This window comes from Cinclus cinclus, chromosome 9 (assembly GCF_963662255.1).
Source record: "Cinclus cinclus chromosome 9, bCinCin1.1, whole genome shotgun sequence".
In the NCBI taxonomy this organism is placed as follows: Eukaryota; Metazoa; Chordata; class Aves; order Passeriformes; family Cinclidae; genus Cinclus; species Cinclus cinclus.
Genome location: NC_085054.1, coordinates 12,428,246 through 12,441,750, shown reverse-complemented (window position 1 = coordinate 12,441,750; position 13,505 = coordinate 12,428,246). Strand labels below are relative to the sequence as shown.

Genomic DNA, 13,505 nt, shown 5'->3' with positions numbered 1-13,505 from the left:
TGTTATCCTGTCCCCAGCTACTCCTGAAAGCTTTCGGAGAGTACACAATTTATTTCAAGTCATCATAAGCACATTAAAATACTAGCAGGCTAGATGGTGCTATAGATTATTAAAGTAGGATTAATTTAAAGCGTATTGGAAAGCACGCTTGACATCTTGGATCCTACAGAGTATCCTAGATGTTTTGGAGGCTTTGTCAAAGAAAAAGCCTCCCACAGTTGCTTCAGAGGCTTTAAAGGCTTAATTTTGATTTTAAATTACCTATTTGCAATATTGTCCTCCTACACTGCCTCATCACATTTTGCGTGTTAAAATACACTATTTGAAATGAAAAGTGTGCTTTTACAGCAGCTGTGGGGAAAGGAAAAACAAGGGACACAGGGTTCAGAGAGGCTTTGGTTCTGGTGATCCTGACACTCAGAGCCCTGACAGTTGACTGGGTAGCTGGGCAGTTTTGCATGCAAAGGCACTTCTCCACCTGGGAAATAGAGATGATACAGAGAATTTGTTATTTGAGAAATGGACCAGCCTGGAAATAGAGATGATACAGAGAATTTGTTATTTGAGAAATGGATCAGCCTGGAACTGTACATAGTATCTAATATCCATGTAGAGAAGGGTTATAGGACCTGCATATTCTCAGTACTACAAACTGTGCTCAAAAGTATCAATAGACAAGGAAGAAAACAGGTGGTAAAACTTACAGTGGTTTGAATATGTCACGTTACGTACTATATATGCATATGCACCTCACAGCAAATGATACTCTAGTAATACCACTAGCTGCTGAGCTACAAACTGCTTCAAAGCATGCATTTGCTGAATTCATTTGAACTAAAATTATCTGTCAATGTAGAGCATAATTTAAATGTATCATAACATTGGTAATTTGGATTTATGTCTGATATATCTTTTATTATTAAGGAAAAAAATTTCTTTTCAGATGCAATTGTGTGGAACCAGAACATCCCAGCAATAAGACTTTACAGTACTGGCAGGACTACAATATATCTGCATCTGATGTGCCATGGGGAAACCTAACTGTGTCAGTAAGTAAATATTGGAACTTAATAAATAAAGGCATAGGCATAAATAATTTTGTCCGCCTTACTACAACAAATATATATTAAAAATACAATTTTTTCTGCTCATATTTGTTCAAATAAATAATAAAAATAAACTAAACAAAAAGTAATATGGACTTCATAGCATTATCTCCTTTTCTAAGCTTTTTGCAACCTCTGATAGTACATGTTAAAGCACATGTGTGCGTTTTATGTCCTGCTTTGGAACCTTTTTGGCGCACTAGCACAAGAGCTTGGCTGAGATTAAGTCAAACATGTCAAATGACAATGAATTTGTCCTAAATTCTGCCAGATGGCAAAACCAAAGTTCCCTTGTGTAGAAAGAATCAGAAGCATTTATTTCCCCTAAAACATTCTTGCAATAATTCAGGCTATATAAAAGAGGATGGAAGAAATTTTGTAACATTTTCTCTTCAGTGGCCACTTTTTCTTGTATAAGTTCTGTAATTTTTTTTTTTCCCAGGGGAGGAAGAGGATGAAGCTACAGTTTAGTGGGGCTTGCATGAATGTGTAACGAGTTCAACAGTACGCTTTTCTATGTTTAAAAGATTTATGTAATTCAAGTTTGCCTTCTTCAGAGTGACATTTACAACTTGATTAAAGTGTTGTGTTGAGATTGGGCCACCACTTTTTCTTGCAAACGAATCATTTCATTACACAGTCAAAGAGAATTGAGTGCAAAGGACATGAGGCTGAAGAGAGAGCTGAACTAACCAAATTGAAATTGTAGGCATAATCAAATTGAACACTTAAAAGCCAATCCAGCGGGATGTCTCCAGAAGATACTGTTCTTTTTTTTTTCAAAGGCAGGAATGCAGAAGAGCTCATGTTAAAAGTAAGAGCTGTCTTTATGGCTGCTCTGTCTTGCTTCCATGCCTTGCTCTGAGCAGGGACTGTTCCTCAACTCTGTTGGTGTGGCAACAGCAGAAAGTAAGTTGAGAACTGCTGGCCGGAGGGATTCCAGCAGTCCAGAATGAATATTCTCAAAATTGCAGCACACTCTAAGAGCATCTGTGCAGGGGCAGACTCCTCCTCTCACTTTCTCAGATCTCTGACAGTGTTTTTCAAAGTACATTTGCAGCTGAGGAGATTTAAAATAACAGATTTTGTTTTAACTATAAATGTAAAAGACTAGCTGCATTATATAAAACCCTCAAAAACTTCTGTGAAAGCTTATTGCCAAAACTTGAGTTTACATAGGTAGCAGTATAACTGACCAACTTTTGCCATGAGTCCCTATAATTGTTAAAGAAATAACTGAAGTTTTTTGTACTTTTATGTCTTTATTTCTTGCAAGCATCATCAAGAAACTTCTGTTCTAGAGAGCTGCAGTAAGAGATTAGACAGTGGGGTCTGTAAATATTTGGTCAGACTCACCACGTTACGTCTCTTTTGCTGCTCTTATCCTCATCTATTTCTTGTGTCTAGTTGAAATGTTTCAAGTTTCTGAAGACCTGGATTCTCATTCTTTTCTCATTCTTTCTTAAAACCCAATGATGTTTTTGGTTTTAGGTAATTTTTTTTGTTTGGTTGTTTTTTTTTTTTTTTTTGGTTTTTTTTTTTTTTTTTTTTTCTATCAAGACAAATCAAGTGTGAGCAAAGGATTTTGGACTAAGTATGAAGAGGATTTTGGTGGTGACAAAATCCTCTTCAGGAGGGATGTGTTGAACTTCATCCCAAGCTTACTGCTATACCAATATAAAAAGCTTTGCACTCCTTTGTCTCACAGTCATCAATAACAATTATGTTTTTTTTTTCCAAGACACTCTTTGTTCAAAGCTGATGTTTCCTGTAATATGATATTGTGCAGTGAGACTGGTGAGCTAAGGACACATTTGATTTAATATAAAAAGATCCTGATCTAGCAGGATATTTCTGCCTGGAATCCCTGATTCTGGGTGCTGCATTTCGTTTTTCTTAATAAGTGTGGGGGGATTGGGAAGGAGAAGATTGTGAGTCCAGAGCTGGTAGCTCACATTTCCAGAGTTACTCTTTGTAATTTTAGACAACTAAGGATAGTAGTGGAGAATTACTGGATATGATTTCTACTGTATCTGCATATTGATAATAAATTATATTAAATACAATTGATATTAAATATTTTGGGTTTTGTGGCATTTTATCAGATTTTTTTTTTAAAAGAGAAAGACAATTTGCAGGATGTGCTGCCCCCGTGTGGTATTAAATGCATTTGGCTCCTTTTAGCCCCATGCCACACATACTAAATAGCTTTTTCCTCAATTGCTGGGCCTTTGAACTTAAAACAAAAAAGCAGTTCTTGAGAATACAGCAGGAGCAGCCTTTCTCTTTGTGCCTTTCGAACTTTGCTTTCCACACTTGGAGAGTGTTAGTAAGCATAAATCTGTATTTGTGCACACAAAATGAATCAGTGTGCTTGCTGAGTTTGAAAAAACCTGTTTTTATATTAATGACTTTATTTATGGTATGTCTTAGCAACTTCATCATTTAATAAGGCTAAAAACAAAGAGATTCTTTGAGAATTTTCCATGCAGACTTGATACACGCATAGTGAGTTTTGACGTTTAAAATAATAAATATCTAGAAATTGTTTTACTCTTTCTAGTAATACAATTTGGTTGCAATTTAGGAAGGAAATTGGAAAGAAAATGTTAGTGGAAGCATGGATAACTTTTAGAATATTATTTTTCTCTCCCTAATAGGAATGTAAAAAGTTTCATGGTGAGTTTGTTGGACGAGCCTGTGGTCACCATGGCCCTTACGTTCCAGATGTCCTCTTCTGGTCTGTCATCTTGTTCTTTTCTACAGTAACGCTCTCGTCCACACTGAAGCAGTTCAAAACCAGCCGATACTTCCCAACAAAGGTGTGTGCCATTATTTCAATTCAAAAATTGTCATTAGTCATGTCTAAGTATGAATTTTATCTGCACTGCAAATTCAGTAAACTGCTGGTGAAGTAGACAGTGCATCTTTCCTCTGTTAGAAACTTGTATCAGAATAAGCATGGTTTTAGCTGTAAGCTAAAGCTGTGAGCTGTACTAAAACAGTGAAGAAAACTCTTAAGTCATACCTGAATATTTTAGTTAAAATTGTAATTTCTCTCAATAATTGTAGGTACGCTCTGTTGTCAGCGATTTTGCTGTCTTTCTCACAATTTTGTCCATGGTTTTAATTGACTACGCCATTGGAATTCCATCACCAAAACTTCAGGTTCCAAATGCTTTTAAGGTAAGTTGTTGATAAATTGCACTGCTTTATCATTTTGCAAAGTAATCCGCTATGATGGGTTTATAACTTTTTATTATCATCATCAGGGAGCAGTGATACTGTTTTGAAATTTTTTGTGTTCACAAGGTATTATGCAACCTCTCTGATTCATGAATCATGTCAGTGAACCTCTCCCATCAGGCCCCTTCTTGCTTCCTAATGCTGTCTCTGCTGAGATTAACAAGGCTCAAATCACCCAAATCCTAGACTACTGTAATGTTCTGGGAGTTCCTCCAAATTCTGGGTTTACCATATCAAGTACAACCAAGTCTCTAATAATCCAGATGATTTTATTATATGTAATTTCTTGTTTTGGCATCAGAGGAAGTTTAGTGCTCTAATATCGGTTGGTTTTAAAGGAAGTAATATCCTTATAATGTTTTGTATATATTCTTGTGAAATTGAAATGTAAATAACCCTTACAGTTCTGACTGGCCATGCATGACTGTTTTTATAGCCCACCAGAGATGATCGTGGCTGGTTTATTACTCCTTTGGGGCCTAATCCTTGGTGGACAGTGATAGCTGCTGTAATTCCAGCCCTGCTTTGTACTATCCTTATCTTTATGGACCAGCAGATCACAGCTGTCATTATCAATAGAAAAGAACACAAGCTAAAGGTATTCAGTCAAAACTTATACTTTCACTGTTGTTTTCTGCTTCAGATTGTGTAATGTGCATCCATCTAATTGAGTATGTTAGTTTGCTATATATTATATACATTAAATTTTTAAATTTTAATGCATTTAAAATTTATTTTTCATGCTTTTTTCTTTGTTGTTATGTGTAGTACCTGTGCCCTGTGTCAGTGATCCACTGCCATACTGAAAACTGTGAATGTCATTTGGAATACAGATTCTGAATTAGGAAAGTGCTACCTTCTGTGCTTTACTAGGATTCATTCACTTAAACATAAAATAGCCTTCAAGTTAATAATCTCCTTAAATACTATAATATTAATTGCCTCTTCAGGTATTGACAGTGCTGTTTTACTAGACTGTATTTTTAAAAACTACTTAGGGGTTATTTTGTAATACAAGATTTTTTTCCCTCTCTTCATCCTTCTCTGTGGTTCTACCCATCCTTTTTTAAAATGCCCTTCCTATATTAAAGAAGGGAGAAGAATAAAATTGAGCCTTAGAGGCACAATGGGTTCTTAAAACAACACAGGCTAACTTCCTGCTCTGTTCTCTAACACTTTAGTTCCCTACAGATGGAGAGAGAAAAAGGGACATCACCCCTCTGAGAAACTGTTGGGCAAAATCTAGCAGCAGGTTTCTGTACATGTATATGCAGCAAGCTTAGGCTTTTTTTTGACATACTTTTAATAAGCAGCAATCCAATCCCAAGTTGCTTTAGCAAATGCATTTGCAACCTTCACTTTGCATTGCCTCTTCTTGGATGATTGTGACATTTGATATGTTCTTTTTTTGCCCTCTTTGTCAGCCTGGCTCTTCATGTCAATCCATAGCATTGCATGTGGTTAACTTGACAGATGCAGGAATTTGCTGCCAAGCTTTGGAATGTGTTTTTTCAGCACTGGCATCTGGGAGTCAGATGGTCCTCCTGGCTGCCCCCTTGTCTTGCTGCGTTTTAGTTTTGCTGGGGTCTGGTGTAGCATCACCTGTTGCTATGCTTCCTTTTCTTCCCATATGTCAGGTTCCTCAGATCATGTATGAATGTGAGGAAATGCTCTCGGATTCTGTATGCATTAGCAGATACATTCCTCATAAATGTGTCAGAAGGTAAAAAAAGGTGTCTCTGTTAGGATTTAGAATTAAAGTCTTTCTTTGAGTGCATTGTGCCTGTAACTAATATCTGTGTTTGACACATCTCTGAGTTTGTCAAGATGTGTCTTGGAGATAAGATTCATAAGCACTTTTGGGGAGTGAGGGAAGGTTGCTGGAGTTGATTCTCTTCATTTTCTTTACTTTCCCCCCCCCTTTTTAAATAATGTAAGCAAATAAGATGGCATTTTCATTTTGATATGTGGCTTACATTTTCATAAACCCAGACGCTTCCCATTTTAGAAGTAAAAGTTGTCTTCATAAAGAAATGATTTGTTTGCTTCCAACTCCTTTTCCCCTCTTTTTTTATACTTCCCATAGCAAATTCTGGATAGTGCACATTTCAGCTTTTGGCAGTCTCTGTAGCAAACCCTTCCAAGTTTAGTTTAGTTACTTTTTTTATGTCAAAAGGCATTTGCATGGGTTTGCAGGCAAAATCATGGTTCAACATATTCACATTGTTTGCATGAACATCGCTGTTTCACCAGACCATGACACTGGAATTGTTGCCATATTGCAAAGTTTTGTGGAGATGGCTAACTACCTGACTTTTTAAAGGAAAATAGCTTGAGCTGTTGCTTGCAGCTGTGAGGAGTTCCTGGATACTTGCTAAAACTGAAATTAAATATCCCACTCATCTGTGGTAGCAGATATCTATAGAACCAAGCTTGATGCATTTTTCTTTTTCAAGTGAAGGTCGTAATTGCAGGTTTTTAAATTTGTCTAGGATTCGACCAAAGGGTTTTATGCACAAAAGCAAACCATTATCCACTTGTTAGTAAATTCATGTAGCATTTGACCACTACAGAAGTGATCCAAACACAAAGGTTTTGTACTGACTTTTCATATGGATATTATGATGCTATGTTTGAATAAGGAAAGCAACAAACCAATACCTGATTTTGTATTTTAATTTATTGTATCTTATTTTCTAGCTATCTGCTCTTATCTAAGATTGAAAGTATGTTAGTGAAAATGTATGTCATGTGCTTACCATCTTAAAAACCTTAAGAAGGATCAGTGTGGTTTTATGGCCCTTTCCAGCATAAACTGACTTTGCAAATGTTATGGGTTTTTATGTAGGGACCAATAAAAATACTTACTTTTCCTCCTCTTTGGAAGAATGGATGGAGGGTCTATTAAGATTAGTGCAGTGGGAAGTTGGCAGCCAGCTGGATATTCTGCTTACTGTTATCCAGAGAAGAAACTTAGTTAAAACAGCAAATGTATGTATTTTCCAATGTGTTGCCAGTATCCATTTTATAAGCAGGAAAGCTGCTCGGTGCCCACTGTAGAGTGAGTTTGTGGTGCACTTAAATTGTAATTGGAAGGAGTCCAGTGACATTGAGCACTGAGTGTGAACTAGTATGAATTTCCCCTTAGATAACCAGTCTGCCATCCCTACTGACCCAACCTGGATAACACATAGAAGGAAGCTATTTTTTTCCTACAACTCTCAAATTTTTAATTGTCTCTAGCTGTTCATTAGGATTGCCTGCCAGGAGCGTTCTCCTTAATTCAGATGTCATTTTACATCTTCTTTCCATCCTTACTTTTTTTAACAGAAAGGATGCGGATACCACCTCGACCTACTCATGGTGGCAGTGATGCTTGGTGTGTGCTCTATTATGGGATTGCCGTGGTTTGTTGCGGCCACTGTCCTCTCTATTTCCCATGTGAACAGCTTAAAACTGGAATCAGAGTGCTCCGCTCCAGGGGAGCAGCCAAAATTTCTTGGAATCCGGGAGCAGAGAGTCACAGGGCTCATGATTTTTATCCTTATGGGCTCATCTGTCTTTTTGACAAGTATTCTGAAGGTAAATTGGGGAAGTAAGGGAAAGTTAAAGAATACTGCACCGATCATTTCACTGTTGTTATGTATTATTTAATGAATGCTCTTTCCAGGCACATTACTAACTAGCATAATGTTACACAATGAGAGTCTAAAGTAGAATTCTAATTTTGCTTAATAAAGTGCCTAGGGACTTCTATCTTTTTTTTTTTTTTTTTTTTTTTTTTTTTTTTAAAGTAAAAACCTTGTAGTGAAAATCTGGCCTGACTGAAGCCAAAGGGAATTCTGCCATTGGGCTATAGCAGATGAAGATTAACACTTTGTCAGTACTTTGGGCCCTTGGCAAATTATCATGAAACAGTCTTGTTATACCAATTTAACATTTATTTAGATAATTTAAAAACATTTTATGACTTCCAAGTAATTTGAAAATATTCTCACAGTTGCAACATAAATTCTATGGCTACTTTCTTGGAAATGAAAATGAAAATTATCTCATGCTTCCTGAATACTCAACACAGCTCACCGGTGTCCTGAAAAAGGGTGTCTAGTTATATATAATACCATGTATACACTTAATAGTTTTTAAAGTATTATCTGGCCTCTGTGAAATCATTCAGAGTTTTGGCACTGGCTTTACTTAAACCAGAACTTAGTATTGCATGTTGTTGCAGTGAGGGCAATAAGGTCTTAGAACTTGTACTTCCCAGCAGTATAAGTATTAAGTATATCATAAAGCCTTCACTTTGAAAACACACAGATTTTGTGTATTTTGTATTTCTAACAGATTCTTGTCTGTGGACATACTCATTTACCTACACAGACTATGCTGAGAACCTGAACATTTAAAATAGTCTCTTAAAAATCATTCCATAGAATCATTCATCCATTCTAAAATGCTTGCAGCACAAAATATTACTTTTAGCAGTAAGAAGTATTTTGTTGCTCTTGAACATTTTTCTGAGCAGCCTTTAAAGTAAGGAATTTATGTATCAGTTAAGGCTTTCATGTTTTTGTGTAGTTCTGTTAATTTTATTAATAGGGAATTAAATATGCTGTAATAACTGCCCATGACAGGAAAATAAATATACAGAGCCAGATCTTCTTTTACTTTATACTCTAAGAAACATTATTAATTTATAATTGAGTGACTCTGAATTTACAACTTGTCTGATTAATGCAGGCATATGGCACTTTGTATTTCAACTGTTTTGAATGTCTTTCTAGAAGCATTTAAAATTGTTAAGTAGTATTTAATATGCTCTTCCCTTTCTCTGCTTGTTTGTGCAGTTTATTCCTATGCCAGTACTTTATGGAGTGTTCCTTTACATGGGTGCTTCATCTCTAAAGGGAATTCAGGTAAAATGGATTTATGATGACTGTGTTGTTGATGATGCTTTCTATGAAAAATATAGGTGTTATTATATTATGGTATTAGCTTTTGTGTATAATCTTAAAGGAATGTTGCCAACCTTAAATTTTGAAAGTGACTCACTTAAAAAGGAAAAATGGATTCTCTCTAAATAAAGTATTCCCTTTAGGTAATATGCTCCATTTCTTTTTTTTTCCCCCTATTTTTTGGGTGCTGATTTTTCTGTTCTCTCCTGTTATCAAGGGAGTTCTGCTGAGCCTAAAAACTGAGTAATAACTATCAGGGGCTCTTCCCTCTCTGCTGCCTCCCCATTCACTTACTTGCATGCTGCAAGCAAACCCTTTTGGGCTAATTTGCCCTGGAACTAACATAAATGAAATTTTGAAGGTTTTATCTATGCAAATTAACACTCCAGGCAGGGATGGGAAGCTGTTGCAAGCCACAGTACTTCAGGGATGAAGGGTCGAGTCTAGTGGAAGGGCAGCATTCCTGCAGTGGCCTTAAGTAGGAGTAGCTGGCAGAAACCAGGCATTCCAGCATTCGGGTTGGGGTTGTACTGTGTTCTGTTTCTCCTGGCTTACTGCAGCATTAAATGGCACAGTGTCAAATCTTCTAGCCCACGAGGCATCAACACACTTTCTGAGACAATTGAGAAAGAACAATCACACGGTGAAAACACAAGTTACACTGTGCAAAAGGTCGAATACAAAAAGCAAAGAAAATTTCTGTTTGTTTTTTTCATCATATTTGATTGCAAATTACCTCAAATTATAAGCAAAGCTGGAAACCTTTTTTTTTGACTGGTCTCTATTCAGAGACTCTTCTTTTATAGCTCTGCCTATCCCTCAGGGTTTGGGTTGATGTTATCAGAAGTGTAGTTTTGCTTTTACTGAGGTTTAAATAATTTCAATTTAATATGGTTCAGCTGTTTCTCAGAACAGGGGTATAAGAAAGCACACTACACTATTGAGGAGTGTTTTTAAGGCATGCTGAAATCTGGCTATCTTTACTTGGAAAAGTGATAGCATCCCCCTCCTTATCTCCCTCCCCCATGCTGGGACAAGGAATGCAGGTTTGATAAGATGGGTTTTGTGGGAGGATGTGCTTTTTGCTGTTTCTGTGAAAAAGAAATCTGTTCGGATCTGGCCAAATTGTAAGCCTTTTAAAAAATGCGGTTTGCACATGCTCAATAAAAATTTTCAAAACTTGACATTGCTGAAGGCTGTGTGAATATAGTATGGCTCATCCATACAGGGAGAATTGGTGTATCACCATCATGACTGTGCCATGACAGGAATGTCTCAGGTCAGTATGGAGCCAAATAGGCCTGAAAAATGGGAGCCCCTCACATACATTGCTAGCAGAATGGCAGTCAGCTTTCTGGCATTTGTGGGTTTTCTTTTTTTTTTTTTTTTCCCCTTTTCTGTTTCTGGTTTTGTGAATAAAGTGAAATATGGAGAAGAAAACAGCCTGGGATAAAGTGTCTGATGAAGTAAAAGTTGTTGATGCACAGGAAATAAAAGACTACAGAAGTCCCTCTGTGAGCAGCTTTTTATGTGCTGAAGGAGGCAGAGCTCAGTTGAAAAACAAGTCTAGGATGTATTGGGCAAGAAGTGTGACAGTGCATAAGCCCAACAGGATCAACCAGCTTCCCTTCAGCTGGATTCACAAATGATTCACAGCTACTCTGAAGTCTGGCTTCGCCTAATGTTAGGAGTTCACAATTAGCAGTGTTATTTCAAAGTAACCAACTTGTCTGTGTGTAACATTCAATGAACAGGGTATTCCCTGCAGTACAGCTGCATGGAATGTAATTCAGCAGAATTTAATGTCTCAGCAGATCTGCTGAGTACAGTACAACCTAGGAAGACACGTGTATGGAAGTATGACTAACCAAGTAATTAAACTTTGTTTAAATATTATTTAAAAAACATGTCTCACTCGTACTCTGGTGGCTCAGTGGGCAACAAGCCAAGTCCTTTGCCACTGTTGGACGAGTCTAGATCAAAGGTTTATGGTTGTAACTGAGGAAGTCTCTCCTGTGCTTCTGTGTGTTATGTAGTTTTTGCCTTTAGAATAACAAGCCAGGTTTTTTGGATATTCAGGATCTATTAGGCAGTGTGCAAATGCCAGCATAGATGATCCTTACTCCTCATTTTGATCCAAACTTTTAAAATTTTCTCTTTCAGCTTTTTGACAGGATAAAGTTATTCTGGATGCCTGCAAAGCACCAGCCAGATTTTATTTATTTAAGGCATGTTCCTCTTAGAAAGGTCCATCTCTTCACTATAATTCAGCTGAGTTGTCTTGTGCTTCTCTGGATTATAAAGGTTTCAAGAGCCGCCATTGTCTTTCCTATGATGGTATGGAATTTTTTTATTTCATCTAAAAAATCCCTTTTCACTTGTGGATAATGATTACTGAAGAAGTAATTTTGGGCAGATAATTGTAATATTTCTTTGATGTTCAAGGACAATTTCCAATGTTCTAAGTAACAAAAAATTAGACATTTAATCTCTGGTTTGAGTCCTATGTGTGGATATCTCAAATTCTCTTAGGGAAAATTCTTCTCTTATAGAAAAAATAGTAAAATTTATTTGATTTTTAGAATTTAAGTAATATTACTAAATCCTGTTACAGAAAGAACATTGACTTTTTAAGGAAGACTGCTTATTGAACTGAGGAGCCTGCCAGTTCTGTGTCTTGGGAGAAATAAAGATGGTCTTATGCTCAAGTGATTTCTCTGATGATTTCACTAATAGAAGATATTTACTGACCTCAGTGATTGTTAAATGCTTCTAGCCATGCTTCATTTGAACAAAGGAGTAGCAGCTGTTATCTTATTCAAATTAAAGGATAAAATTCTAGCCACAAACTGGTCACTTTTGGAAGTATTCCTCAATAAGTGTATTTGTCCGTTTTACTTGCCTGATTTCCAATTCTTTGAATTAATATCTTTGCAGGTCCTAGCTTTGGTGTTTGTCCGAAAACTCATGGATTTCTTTTTTACCAAGCGGGAGCTCAGTTGGTTAGATGATTTGATGCCTGAGAGCAAGAAAAAGAAACTGGAAGATGCTGAGAAAGAGGTAGGTCATGGTTGCAGGTTTCTTTTTGTGTAGCAATTTATAAATTTCTCCTTTGGACATTCAGAGAAAATTCTGGAAGGCACATTCCATGCACCAGGCAGTGGAATGTGATACTGACAGTCTCGAAGTATAATACTGTCATATTTTGCACAAGTGCTTTTAAGGTTATAAGTCTGATAGGCCTAGGAGGGGCTGTAGATTCTTAGGCTGCCATACTGTCATACAGAAGATTATCCACAGTACTGCTGGGGATTGCTTCTGAGACCCACTCAGAGCATGTGCAGAGATGAACCTGTGCCTGTAGGAAAGCCCTCAGGTCCCAGCCCCAGGGATGCTGCACTGGGCTGGGTCTCATCCCTGCAGGAGATGTTGAGGAGAGAAATGCAGAATTTAAGGCAGGCTCTGGATGTCCCAGCTGCCTCTGAGCCTTACACAGGGCACGTGGCATCCATCACTCTGTGCCCTTTCTGCTCAGCAGTGTCATAACCCTGTGCAGTGTCCCAGTTACACTCTGGGCCAGAGCTATCCTTCTGCTACTGCAGAAACAATTTACTGTGACTCTGCAAAGAAAGCACCAGTGACACTGCTAACCCTGTTAACCAGATGCTCTGACTCTGACTTGCATCCTGTGGTGTTACCACCCTGTTGGCTGTTACAGATCGGGACTCCTTGTTTTATTTCAAATAATATGTTTTTCAGATAATTTCTTATGAACTTGAAAATTATCCTTAGGGATGCCATGAGATGTGATCCAAGACCAGTGAAATGTGTGTGTTAAGGATTCCCATTAGTAGCTTTATTTGCAGAAATACGACATGAGCTAGTAATTTGAATGTGTAGATTAGATTACTCTGCCTTTAGGATTGATTCTTCTGTGACCTTTGAAAACTCCCTGCCTCATCTGTAACCAGGAGAACTTTTAACTTTGATTTCCCTGCCACAGTCAACATTCTGTCATTTTGGGGAAAAGATTTTACCTGTAAGAAACATCAAGATGATTATTTACTATTTAGTATGTGCCTGTAAAATTTCCAGGCTGAAATCAAAATATATGAGTCATTGTTTTCTCCCTCGAATCAAAGCAGACCAGAAGTTGCTTCTGCACAGTGTCTGTTGTCATCACAATTCAGAGTAACCA

General features: G+C 37.2%; 1 protein-coding gene across 2 annotated transcripts in view; it reads left to right on the top strand.

Annotated features, from left to right (window-relative positions):
- The window catches only part of SLC4A10 (solute carrier family 4 member 10), a 112,796-nt gene that overhangs the window by 91,097 nt on the left and 8,194 nt on the right, over nucleotides 1–13,505 (top strand). For both annotated transcript variants that reach the window (XM_062498601.1, XM_062498600.1), the window contains exons 15-22: nucleotides 944–1,049; nucleotides 3,767–3,928; nucleotides 4,179–4,292; nucleotides 4,789–4,950; nucleotides 7,683–7,934; nucleotides 9,200–9,268; nucleotides 11,471–11,644; nucleotides 12,245–12,367. In XM_062498601.1, the coding sequence (XP_062354585.1) occupies nucleotides 944–1,049; nucleotides 3,767–3,928; nucleotides 4,179–4,292; nucleotides 4,789–4,950; nucleotides 7,683–7,934; nucleotides 9,200–9,268; nucleotides 11,471–11,644; nucleotides 12,245–12,367 (1,162 nt within the window). The remainder of the gene's footprint in view (nucleotides 1–943; nucleotides 1,050–3,766; nucleotides 3,929–4,178; nucleotides 4,293–4,788; nucleotides 4,951–7,682; nucleotides 7,935–9,199; nucleotides 9,269–11,470; nucleotides 11,645–12,244; nucleotides 12,368–13,505) is intronic.